The following is a 13493-nucleotide window of genomic DNA, read 5'->3' on the forward strand; positions in this document are numbered from 1 at the left end:
TTAGCCGTTATATATATCCTTTCTCCATCCATACTTTCTACGATATTTTTCTACTTTAAATGCGATAAATGGTTTGTTTTCTGCTATTATTTTTACTGCAGACCACTCTCATTTGACAAATAATCATAATGAATAAATGGTTTACCTCAATACTGCATTTGTGGTTTTTATTTCAATTAAAAATAACTAGTTGAAAGCTTATTATGAATTATTTGTTTAGTTAGACAAATATAATATATCTTATATATAAAATTCTCGCGACACAATATTTGTGACCATACTCCTCCGAAACGGCTTGACCGATTGTTATGAAATTTTATATGTATATTCAGAAGGTCTGAGAATCGGCTACTATCTATTTTTCATACCCCATTAAGTTTTTTTTAATTGCGCGCGGACGGAATCGCGGACGATAGCTAGTTTTTAAATAAATAACATTTACAGGTACGCTTTTCACTACGGGATTTTCGTATAAAATAAATTTACGTCCTGACAACAGTGAAAATTTATTGAAACATTTAAATGTTGGCTCGTTTTTTTTAAGTTATACTTAAAAAGTCTCATTGATGAAAACAAATTAATCTTTTGAGGATTATTGCGTTGATTTTTTTTTTATATCGTAATGAGCTAGCGGCCACCTAAATACACCTAAAAAGCGAAGCGACCGCTGCCTTTATAGATCCGCAATTGCAGATGCGTTTCCTACCTTTAATCGATAGAAAGCTGATATATCCCCCTCCAAATCCACTTCCCCTTCCCATCCATGTCTTATACGAAAATAGTGGAAAGGGTAAAGGAACTAAGATTAGGCACTCATCAGACGAAACGCAGAATTGCTCCCACATGACGTCTGTCTTCTGTGTGGTCTGAGTATTGCACCGGGCGAGCAGGCCCATTCGTGCAGCGAATGTTGTTGCTGTGGCGTCTACCACTGTTATGGAAATGGAAACGAATGAATGGAATCCTTTAAGTAATATTAATAATTAACCTTTTTAACGGTTGTTTTTACGTATATTAAAATACTAAAAACCATACTTAAATAGGCGATATTTTTCTATCTAAAGTGTTAAAATAAATTATACCTGATTTCTTGTATTCTTTCTTCCTTAATCTTAAGTACATATGTGGGTTATATATTTATGTAAATTATTGAAATTCTAAAAAAAATAGAGAAAAGAACTAGCTCAAAACATCACTCACCATAACTTTTTTTGTTGCTAAATCTTTTTTTGCTTTATTTTAAATAGATGTAGCGATTTCATATTTTAGAGCCTCAATCGGGTTTTTCATTTTTTTAAGGATAGGTTATTTTGTAGCATTAAAGACAAAAGTAATCCTTCTTTGATGGGTCCATTTGTTGTTTTCCTAGTATCTGTACATTGTATCAGCTTGTAGCAGCAAGTTAGAAATTTAGTTAGGCGTAAACTCTGAACATCTTCAACAAGTTTCTAAGACTTAACTTCATTTGACACATGTTAATTTGATTGCTCGTCTTCTGTTTATTACTTAGGTACAGTTTTGGATTTGTCAACTTCATAAAATACTTAAGTTAAAATTAATAAAGGTAATAATTACAAGCTGATTTATTAATTTTTAAAAGTACAAATATTTAAATAATAAAGTAAATTTAGGACTTAGGGTCCTTCAAGAAGCGTATCACCATCTCAAAGGCCGGTAATTCATCTGCGAATCCTCTGGTATTACAGATGTCCATGGACGTCGATGACCACCTTGGTGTTCCCGCTGCTTGTTTGCCCCCTTGTCGTATAAAAAAGTAAAGCAAGCAATATAATTACTTGTATCCATGAAATCAACAATCGATTCTAGGACTCGATTATAAAACGAAGTACAAAAATTATTCGAACTCCTTATAAACCATGTTTCCCGATTACTATTGCGATGTTTAAATAAATAAAAATGGTTCGAAATCGTATATTGATATTGGCTGTTTTTCTAAATATATAATACTGTATTAATAAAAAAAAATATAGTCCAATACTGCTTAGTTACCTTAACATGTATTTTATCTCTTAAGTCGCCGCTGATATGCATACGTATGAAATTTTGCAACAGTCTTGATATAAAAGGGTTTAGGTATATTTGAAACACTGTCCAAATTTTTTATTGTAAGGCCCTTAATGTTAGTTTTATGCAAACATTCAAATTTAAAATTTTATTTGTGATAGTAGTAAAATTTTAAGTTTTCCAGCAGTAATATGAAGTTATAACATTAATCATGCTCTGTGAAATGAAGAGCTTGTTACGATAAAAAGTTTTAACATACGAGAGCGACGTACATATGAGAAAACTTTCCTGCTTGTATTATTATAATCTTCTGATTTCATTTCTCGTTTATAAAGACATCAAGCTCTTAAGTACATGTTATAATATCTAAATTATTATTGCATTTAAAAAGCGATGTTTATAATAACACATTTAAAAACCTTAAAATATATAATGTAAAAACTAAAATATACCATTAGTCTCTCTAATCTCCTTCTCCTTCCCGTTAGGCAATGTTCTGAAGATACTGGCAGCGTTCCCCCTTTGAATAGTTAGACTAATTCTTTGTCCGAGGTAACTGTCAGCTCTTCGGTCTTCTGTGATGTCGACATATAATAGATTATATCTAAGTAAAAAAGACAATCTAATACTGAGTAAAGACTGGAAATTTTGCACAGATATGATGACTATTACCACGTTGGTGAGAATTAAAAGTAATATTGTCAATGTTAGTTCCTTAAGTTCTAAAATATATGGTGTAAGTTGGTATAGAGAGATATTTGTACCTTAGCGGAATATTGTCTTTGTTAACCTAATTCACAACGTAACAGTACTAGTTAATTGTAGAACTTCAAACTCGACGTTAAATTAAACGGGTGAATAAAATATAGTGTAAAAGTTTCGCCTAAAAATGTACAGCAAAGCGTCTAACAACGTCGTTGTAGAACAAGAGCATCGCGTTGAAAACGGATTTAAGCCCGCGGCAGTTTGTTATATAAACGGACTGAAACTGTTACGTTTTGCTTAAACGATGTCTCGCGCTTGGCTCTGATTCTGCGATATGTTGAATACATTTGTGCACATAAAGCGACATAATTGTGTTCACTTTCGGAGACGTATTTTATTAAGACCTTGTTGAAACAAAATCTGTTATTGTGCATTAACAAAATGTGCATTTTGTTTAATAACTTATTATATCCAAATGTTGTGTTTTGTAAAGTGTGAAATAACCAAAAAATTTTAATATGCAAGTTTAATAAGATATTCAATCTCAACAAACTTTAAGTATAAGTTTTTTGTTTACATGGACGGCTCCTAGATGGCGGGGAAATCTAAATAGATCACGATATGGTTTAGCGTTGGTAAAAATTCAAGTTAATGTATTGGAAATATTAATTAAATTAACCTTATCTAGTATCTATAAACAATTACTACATCTTTTTTCTTTACGTAAGCTTAAACCGCCTCCAAATTTTATTCACAGTTTAAATAATGTCAAATGGAGCCTGAACTTGCAAACAAAGTTTCCACACTCTGGAGTTCCTAGTCAAGTGAATTTGTAACTTTTGACTGCGGACGTGGTTGTGAATATGCTTTGATTGTGTAAATTGGAGATGAATTTAAGCGCGTTTCTGGTTTTATTAAAGGGTTCAGTGTAAATTAAATAAGCTTTCCAGTTCAGGGAAGATCTACTTATTTATTTAATAATGTTAGAAGTTCATCTAAATACTTATATATTGTGTAGAAACTAAAAGAGTTTGTATATATGTTGAATTTATTCAGTTCCGATCAAACCAACAATTCCATTCTTCGATATATGTCAGTTACTCGAAACTAAACCTATCATATGTGGAATTTTAGGTATAGAAGTTTTATTTTTATTTTACTAGTACACTAACAAAATCCATAGGATCATAAAAGCTTTTAGTCGATACTCGATTAAAAAACATATTGTGTTTCACCGCCGAACCCTGAAACATTTTATACCGATATCCACTAACACAAGGGTCGCCTGATTCCGCATCACGGAAACTTTTAGATTTAATTTACAAACTTGCATTCGTCGGGCGTAAGAAGTTAGAAAAGTCCTACGAAATTAAAGGCTCACTTGTTCGTCGATAGGAAAAAAAGATGTTTCAAGTAAAAGAAGCGTGGAACAGCTGTAAGAAAAGAAAAATCTTGTTATAGTCATCCATCGATTAAGACTGATCAGAAGCCTGGAAGCGTTCTTCCAGAGAAACTGATAATCTTACGAGGACACCAAGAAGTCGCTTGAGAGAAGAATGGAATTAGGAAAGAAATATGTCCAGTGGTAGCTACGGCTCACGATCATTATGATGATTGAAACTATTAACCGGGTTTTAAAAAAAATACAATTGCTTTTTTCTGGATCTTAGTACAACAGTTGTGAATTTATTTCGGAGATTAAGAGCAACGTTGTTAAATTCTTTGTATTATATTGCTTTACAAAACAAGCCACGAAGAAATAGTTTTTATTGTTTTATTTCAAGGAGCCAGTTTATATTCCTTCCACACAGGAACACACATTTCACAGCAGCGTGCGAATGAAACGGTACATTAAGCGCCAAATGTTGAGGCATACTGCACTACAATTGGCATCGGTTTTTTGTTTTCTTTATATGTACAATATCAAAGAAGTTCGTGGGTTATATTGATTTTTTACTACATTCCTGGTTTTTGATCAAAATGCGCTACTAAACTACGTTCTGTGTCTGCGTCCTGCAAAACATTAGCAGTAGTTTTGGCATGAATTATTGTACTTAAAAGAAGTATTTCTATTCCTATTGTACTTGATTTAATTTCGCGAGATTCAATATTGCTACAAGTTTCATTATCGCCAAAAATATTCTTTCCGAAAATCCCACTGTTTTAATATTTTCCCAAATGGCAAAAAGTTCTCGAATCGGGTCACAAAGTTGATTCTGAATTAGCATTTTCCTTCACCTTGTATTCATAAATTTGGATCAATTCTGATTGAACATCAAAGAAGACGCGCTGAAATTACAGATACTTTATTTTAATATTTAACTTTATTCACTTTAGCTCTAAATTTGTAAAGCTTCGTTTCAACTTTAGATCATCACAGCATTTAGATTAAGGTTACACGTTTATATAAATCTACATATAACGCTACGAAAATTGCATCCACCCAAAGCAGACGGTTTTTTATTTTTATTTTGGAATGTTTTACTATCTATCAACGTGGTAAATGTCAACCTCAAACTTCTTGAATTCCAATTTATGCAATCTATAATCTTAAGCATTTACACGGGCACTATTATATCGCGCGTTAAAAAGGGTTCAAATAGAACAAATGTATTTCAACATATATGTTCGTATGGCAGCAGTTTTACCACGCAGTGTTGCATTTTGAGCGTTGCACATACGGACCAAGAGTGATTTTTAAGCAATTGTAGTTCGATTGCCGTCAACGCTAAGTTGTAACGCGGCGTTAAAAGAGCGCCTGTGCGACTCAAAAAAAGTGCAAGCACTGAGTCAATACCATCGTCAATAACTTAAAAAAAAAAGAAGGAGGTTATCAATTCGACTGTATTTTTTATGTGTGTTACCGTGAAACTCCGCCCCTGGTGGTCCCATTTTTTAATGAATAAAAACCTATGTTAGTAGGTAACAAGTTCCATAGCAAATGTAAATGAAGAACCTTCTGGGAAAAGTCTTACTGGAATAAAATTGCTGTTAATATTGTGAAGATATAAGTTTGCAAGTCTTTTACATCAGTAAAGCAAGTCAGTTTCATCGCGTACTCTAACGTAAAGCGACACAGATAACATCAACACTTTCATGGGTAGCGCCTCTTGCTAGTGATGTCCGTTTTATAAAAAAAAATTCAGTACATTATTTCAAAGTACATTATTTATCGATACAATTGAAAATAAGATTTAAGTGGATTGCGGAGGTTCATTTGGCTACACCAAATGGAGGTCCGTAATCTCTGCCTACCCCTCTGGGTTACAGGCATGAGTTGTGGATATAATATATATTCTAGTCTTTACCTATGCCGTGGTACTACGCTGATTTTTATAGCTTTGGTTAATTTCATTGTTTGGAATTTTATTAAATTGCCCATGGTGCAGCTCGAGTCGCAGTCAAGCGTCTTTTCTCTCACGTTATGTGTAAAAATTTAAAACTTAATTTTTGATTAATTTTTTAGAAACTTAAAATCCTAAAAATACCTACCTATTATAAATGGAATACATATCACGTACTCTTACTATTTTGTTTTTAGAGCTTAATTAAATTTATGGACTAACTGAAGACAACATTATTCTTAAGGTTAGCCTATCGATGTGCAATTCACATCACTATCTCATGCAGCGTGAACAAGGTAAGTGCCGGCGGCTATCGCGATGCATCTTCTGCTAAGTTGTGCCCGAGCACAACATTCACCCCCTCGTAAGCCGATCAGATTACACAAAAAGGAACTCAATATTACTAGTATTTTTTTACTTTGTAAAGATTGAAAAATTCCTATACTAGTATGAAACAAGGTTAAATCGAATTTACTCTTGGATAAATGTTTATCCAAAACTCTTAAATGTGACGATAAATTAATGTGCCTTTGATTATAATATATCTTTTTGTGATACTTACACTTTATGTAACTGTTCATTCATGTTTGTTAATTTTTATTTTTAGTTTGGTACAAGTATATAGTTTAGTTTAGTAGTTTTAACATATTATTCATAGTTTTGTACTTAAATATTACGTCATGATATAACTTATTAGTTTGTTAATGTTTTGTTTTATATTAATTTAAAATATAATTTTTAACTCTTCTAAGGTTCAGTCCAGAGGTATCGGTGTCTCATCACAACTTTTTCCTATTTCATCACAAATTTATAAAGGTTTTTTAAAATGTTAAACAACGGATATTTGTAAAGATATTTACTATTCTATTTAAAAAGGCAAAAGTTATAAAAGTAAAAAAATATAAAAATGAAAATGTTACTGTACCACTGGTTCATAGTTTAGCGTTATAATTTTGTTTCTTACAGGCTTTACTACCTTCGTGTAATTTGACTTCACGTGTCTTAGTATGGGTTTATACTTTCCATTAAACATCGCCTTTGTTGTTATAAAATGAGGTGTTTGTTCCGTTGATTTTGGAACTTGTTGCATCGCAACATTCGCTTCTGACGCCATCTGGTCTGCTTGTTTCCTCAATATTATTTCGAAATTTGATAGTTTCATGTTCTTCCTTTTTAACGGTACAATGTACTTCTTTGTTTTCACCTTATAACCCTTTTCTATTTTTTTAACCTTCTTTTTTACTGGTTTTAGCAATTCTACTTTCACTTTATACCTCACAGTCATGTTTGCCACCCTGGCTAAATCTCTAATATCCCGTAAATACTTTGTAAATATTGCTTCCGCGTTAATATCCTGTACTTCGAATCTTTTTGGTATCTCCTTGAGGTGACCCAATTTATGTTTAAATTCATGTTTCTGTTTTTCTGAAATCAATAAAAAACATTTATTTGAATCGCTTATATGGATTATTTTTAAATATATGATCAAAATTATTCATTTTGTAGGTATTTTGTAGATATTTGTCAATGCTGTTTTTGGGACATTACATACTCATTAAAAAGAAAAAGATTTTTAAATGATGACAATAAAAATAACAAGTCGGTCTTAAAATTTTGACTCAAAAACGAATAGTTTATAAGTGATATGAATACGTAAATTAGGGGTTTTTTCATCTTTTTTGATGCAAATAATTTTGTACTACAAAAAAAAATAACGAACAAAATAACTTACCTCCTGAACAAATTTGAACACAAATAGCAACGATAACTAGTGACCTAAAATACATATTTTTATTTCCAATTCAGTGCACATTCCTCCGATTTGTAGCGATTTTATGAAATAATAATGATTTATTCGGCCACAGGTGGCTTATATCGCGAGATACGTCCAAAAAATGTACAAATCGAAAACAATGCCATTTGTTTCAACGTACAGAAGTAGATTAAATCTACCATTGACGCCGATAAAAACGTTACGGAATGAGTTCACATTACTAAGCAGATGTTAAAGCTAATAAGAAAGAAAAACGATTAACTTTAACTACGTCTTTCATGTAAGTAGTGAATATATCAATTAAAAAAAAATACTTTAATGTGGTTGGAAAAATGATACGCATAATTGGCAATTGCGTGCATCGTCAGAAGTTAAGATATAAAGAACAGCATATTCTAAAACAAAAGCCTAATAAAGCTTCCTGTGAGGTAGTAAATCTTTTCAAATACTCGTAAACGTAGGACTTTACGACGCGTTTACCGCGGTGTGTGCGCACCCTAATATAAAGTAAAATCTTTAGGACCGCCGCGTAATTAAGACAGTGCTTAGAATACATTTATGGACCGTTTTATTTCATAGGGATTATTAGCCTTATGTGTCATATCTATTAACCTTAATCATCACATCTCTCTGTTCCACATCAACACGTTTCCGTTCTCCAACGCAATCCATTTCTTCTTGGATACTTATTACAAAATAATATACAATAAATAACAGAGGTTCGTACATTGGCGCATGTCGCATACATTTTGTTCTCTGGGCCCTTCGTACTAAGCAACGTAAATCTTCAAAACCCACCGACTTACGCTTTGCTATATCATAGAGGTTAATACATAGCGAGCGTCGCGTCGTCGGCGACATTTCTGTCTTCATCTGTCATCGTCAAAGTCAGTCGCTCGCAACATATTTGTGAAGATCGTCGTGTGAAAAGTCACTGCGATTTTCTAGATAGCGGAACAAATCTACGAGTATACAGTTAACGTGTAGTCGGTATGCCTGTGTTAGCCGACTAGTCGTCGACAATTTAACACCGTGTACAGAGTACGCGCAACGCGATACTCGCGATGCAATAATACAATATTAGTTACGAAGATTTACGTCGCTTTGTGTACGAAGGGGCTTAGACGTTATTCAAACTTTATTTCCGTTATTATACAGCTTACAGTTATTTAGTTAGGAATTGAATGACAATCCTTACTAACCTGACCATTTCACCAGGTTGTTTTTTTTTTATTTGAACAATTACCAAAAAAAACCTATATCCATTGAATACAAGCAAGCATTCTGAATATGCTTTAACCAAAAAACCATGTCACATTTGTATCTGAAGTAATTTCCTATGGAATAAGGAATTCACTAAAGTATTTTTTTTTTCGGAAATTCAAACATTTTCCTAAGGGAGCCTTAAGGAAAAACGTATACTGTGGGGGTGGATTTTGTTTAATAAAAATATATTCGCCCACGCTCAACCTTAGCTACTAACTGACAGATTGTGTAATAGAAAAGTTCTAACAATATTTTGTCCAATATAAAAACTATAATTGTACTTATTTTTTTAGTAAATAATGAAATAAAAAGCATTTAATTAAAAAATTAAATAAACCCGACTGACTCTACACTACGACATTCCAGGGAAGTATACAAATCGAACGACACCTTTATTTCAAAATTTTGAGGAGGTAAGTTTAGACCTGAAGGGGTCACAATGGAAATAATATATTCTAAAAGACACTCACTAAAAATATTCTGGTAAAAATAGAGTGAAGCTGAGTAAACAATAAAAATTGTACTTAAATATAACGTCAGAATAGTGATTCGTCAAATTTCCCTCACGCATTTTACTAAGTGACTTTCGATGGAACATATTGCTGTGTAGACCTTTTTGGGAGGCGGAGGGTGGTTTTTACATTTTTTCCTACAAATTCAGTTTTATGTTCGCGGTTATACGCATCCCCGAGCTTTGGGATGGGGAATTTTTAGACTTGAACTCATTTTTATCGTTCCCTTGAAGTTTGGATACAATCAATACAGTAAATTATAGACCAGAGGCCTTAATGTTATGCCTGTATTCGAGGTAATTGAATAATTTGAAAGAAATACAAATACACGGCAAGGTTTAATACTCTACAAGGCTCCCAAAACATTAGGGAGTCATGGGGTTGGGGGCTATAGGGAACGATCTCATTTTAATATTTGTAATGTATAAGGTAGGAGTAAATAACTCAACTGCATAGAACTGTGAACCCATTTGAACGAGTGCTGTGAAGATGGAACGATTTTAAATCGCTTCGCTAAGATACGCATCGCATCTTAATGCTTGTCGGGTGCTGAATAGACACATTGAGATAATATGGATAAGACGAAATAATTAATAATATTAAAAATTAAAATATTATTTCATCAATGGTAAAGAGTTATTTCGGTACATCAATACTTTATTAATAGTTATCACATTAAAATATAAGCATTAGTTTATCTCATAATTGCAATGTCAGACAAGCTTATTTCACCGGTCCGGTAGAGGCGCTGCTATCGCGGTTAGTTCTGTTAGAAAATATGTATTTCTATAACTATTTAATTTATATTTATCAACGTAGAATTAAGAAATAGATAATTTAACCAGCCAGTCCTTTTTTACCCAACCTGAGAAAAAGAGTGAATAAAAATAGACGTTAAGTACATATAGGCGATAGGTTAGCTTTCCAAACAGTGAAAGAATTTTTCAAATCGATCGTGCAGTGAGTCTATTCAATACACAAAAACAAAATAACAAATCATTCATCTTTATAATGTTAGTATTAAAAAAAATAGTTTTTACTAATTTTAGTACATTAGGAAACTAATCCATAATAATCTTTAACATGGAGACAATGCGCCCACTAGACAAGTGGATCGTTAACGTTGAAAATCATCGATATTATTGTTTGAGCTATGAATGCAGATTCATTCAGCTCGAGTTCTCGAAGCTTCTACCGAACGTGACTTTATTACATCTCGTTTAGATTAAAAAACAAATGAATTACAAGAAAACAATCTTGTAACAAATTATTAGAATAGGAATCATATTTCAAAAGAACTAGTTTATGACAACTCGCGTTAATGACATCATTAAAATCCACTGGGGAAAGATTTTTTTAATATAAAACTGATCTTAATATAATCTTTGTGCTGATTCGTTAAGTAATCCTTACTATATCCTTACTATAATATTATAAATGCGAAAGTAACTCTGTCTGTCTGTCTCGCTTTCACGCCAAAACTACTAAACCGATTTAACCCAGATAAGCCTGAAACTAAAATTTTCTGAAAATTTTGAAAAAAGTTACATTATTTAGTTTATTAGATCTTATGCAACATAAAAAAAATTATGAAAAAAAAATTAAGTGTAAGGCTTTCAGGGAAACGGCCGTCCTATATGTAGGACAGTAGGATAATAAGAGGAAATAAAAGACCATTTATGACAAAACAGAATGTAATCAAAAAGTGTAGTTTATTAGATAACTATTGATTATATTACCCATTGTTATATGTAATTTACTAGATTAACACTATTTATGAATGATATGTTTCAAAACACTTGACACACACTCCAACATCACATTTCTTGCAACGTGTCAAACATTTTTTGTGACATTGACGACAGTGTGTTTGCTTCGATTGAGGAATAACCAGATGATTCATTTGGTCTTTACGACTATCAGCATGTTCATGATGGGAGGGTCGGCTAGGCCCTCTTTTGACATTTTTTCTGTTTGATTCAATCAAAGCAATTGCTACCCTTCTGCGAAAGCCAAGATGATCCAGTTTTCCATGATTTATTTTATATAACTGCCATGCATTATGTTCGGCAAGATCAATCATGTGTGTGAGCAACGGCATGTACCATTTCTTACCTCGTATACCAATTCGGTTATCTTGGCAAGCGCCTTGAACATCTGGCCAATTCACGGGATTTTTTGCCAAGTCCCGTTTTCTCCATGCGTAGGTACGCCTACGTTTAGTTCGACCTGTAGAATCAGAAGGTTCTTCTTCTGTATCACTCACCATAATCTGCCCTTGAATCATTACTTCAGCCGGTTGAAGCAGAATGTTTCGTGGCAAATTATTCAAAGTTACATTATCTTCTTCACCCGAATCTTCGTCAGTGAGACAGTCAGGATCAACAGGAGGAGGTAGAATACATATCAGTCGTTCTCTATAATCTTCTTCATTATCAGAAACATTTTCTAAAGCATCTAAAATTTCATGCGCAGCTAACGGTCTGTAAAGAAAAAGTTGTATTATTGTACTAAAATCATGTATATTATCCTACTGTCCTATATATAGTACGCTAGTATTTGTAACAAGTTATACGTAATTTATTTATATTATTTTGCTAGAATATTTATTTAGTACAAAAGTTAAGGTTATCAACTAGATATTAACACAGAAAAAAACAACTCACTAGTAAAATATAACTTTTTAGACATACCTGTCATTTGCCATGTCTGCAACGCACTTTTATTACACACTTATAAGGTAAAATATAAGGTAAAAACTGTTAAAATAACTGTCTTTTTATTTTTTCTAATAAAGCTGACACGTTTCTTACTGCAAATCATAAGACTAAATAATCTTAGATAAAGAGGGTATTCTGATATTTTTTTTTATTTCTACTGTCCTAAATATAGGACAGTAGGCTTATCTGGGTTAAATTAAATTTGGTACACAGATAGACTAGAGCCCGAGGAAAGACATAGGCTACATTTTAACGCGAAAAAGGGGTTGAAAGTGGGGGTGAAAATTTGTATTGAAGTATCGCCTACTATACTCTACTAACCTACATTTAGTACGGTCCTGGCGCACCTCTATGTCCACATAACCGCATAGCACGTCGGATAAGTTAAATAATAAGCCTTAAAAAATGCTAAACGATAACAGTATTTCACGCGGACGAAGTGGCTGGCACAGCTAGTAAGCTATAAAAGTATAAGAAAGAAGTAAGGTTATCTAATATTTGTTTAACGACTTTATATTTGGCCTGAAACTTATACTGTGATAAAATAAATAAGCGAGCAAAATAATCAGTATTCATTGCAGTTAGACAATGTACATATATATACATACTTCGAAGCAAGCGACGAAATGAGTAACAATTCTAAAGATATAAGTGATGTTACTCTTTTCGTCAGATGTTTCGACTTGTACGTGCTTTACAAATATACGACTTTGTGTACAAGAGAAACAATGCAAATGTCAATACCCGCTGTAAAAGAATAACGTGATTTAAAAAAAAACGAAACTTTAGATAGAAATCACATTTCTCCAGTCGTCGAATCCGAAAGTGAAATTGCTCAGAGTTTTTATTGAGGTGAAAGATTTAACTTATTAAAACTCTTTCAGCAGATGACAGTAATAAAGAATATTTGCTCAATATGAATACAAATTTGCCGTAAAGTTAAATGAATTATTACATCACAAAAAGTAAAAGTATTAAAAGAAAATTTTAATAAATTCTACTAGTATTTTTTGCACAAAGAGTTGATAACTGCTAGCTTTGCATATTTAAGTAAACAAGTTCTATATAGAGACTTCCTGTATGGATGCAGACAGCCTGTTAAAATTGCAAATCATTTTCAATTCCACCCATTGTGTGTTGACTAAGT

The 13493-nt window shown here is 32.5% G+C and overlaps 1 protein-coding gene across 1 annotated transcript; it reads right to left on the reverse strand.

Annotated features, from left to right (window-relative positions):
* Window positions 1-4932: 4932 nt before the first annotated feature.
* Window positions 4933-12520, reverse strand: LOC123721254 (piggyBac transposable element-derived protein 3-like). Its single transcript, XM_045679457.1, has 3 exons — window positions 12320-12520; window positions 11518-12109; window positions 4933-5019 (listed from the first exon to the last, which is right to left on the reverse strand). The coding sequence occupies exons 1-3, from the start codon at window positions 12331-12333 to the stop codon at window positions 4933-4935; spliced, it is 693 nt and encodes a 230-aa protein (XP_045535413.1). The 5' UTR covers window positions 12334-12520.
* Window positions 12521-13493: the final 973 nt, after the last annotated feature.

The sequence above is a fragment of the Papilio machaon genome, chromosome 9 (assembly GCF_912999745.1).
Source record: "Papilio machaon chromosome 9, ilPapMach1.1, whole genome shotgun sequence".
Taxonomy (NCBI): domain Eukaryota; kingdom Metazoa; phylum Arthropoda; class Insecta; order Lepidoptera; family Papilionidae; genus Papilio; species Papilio machaon.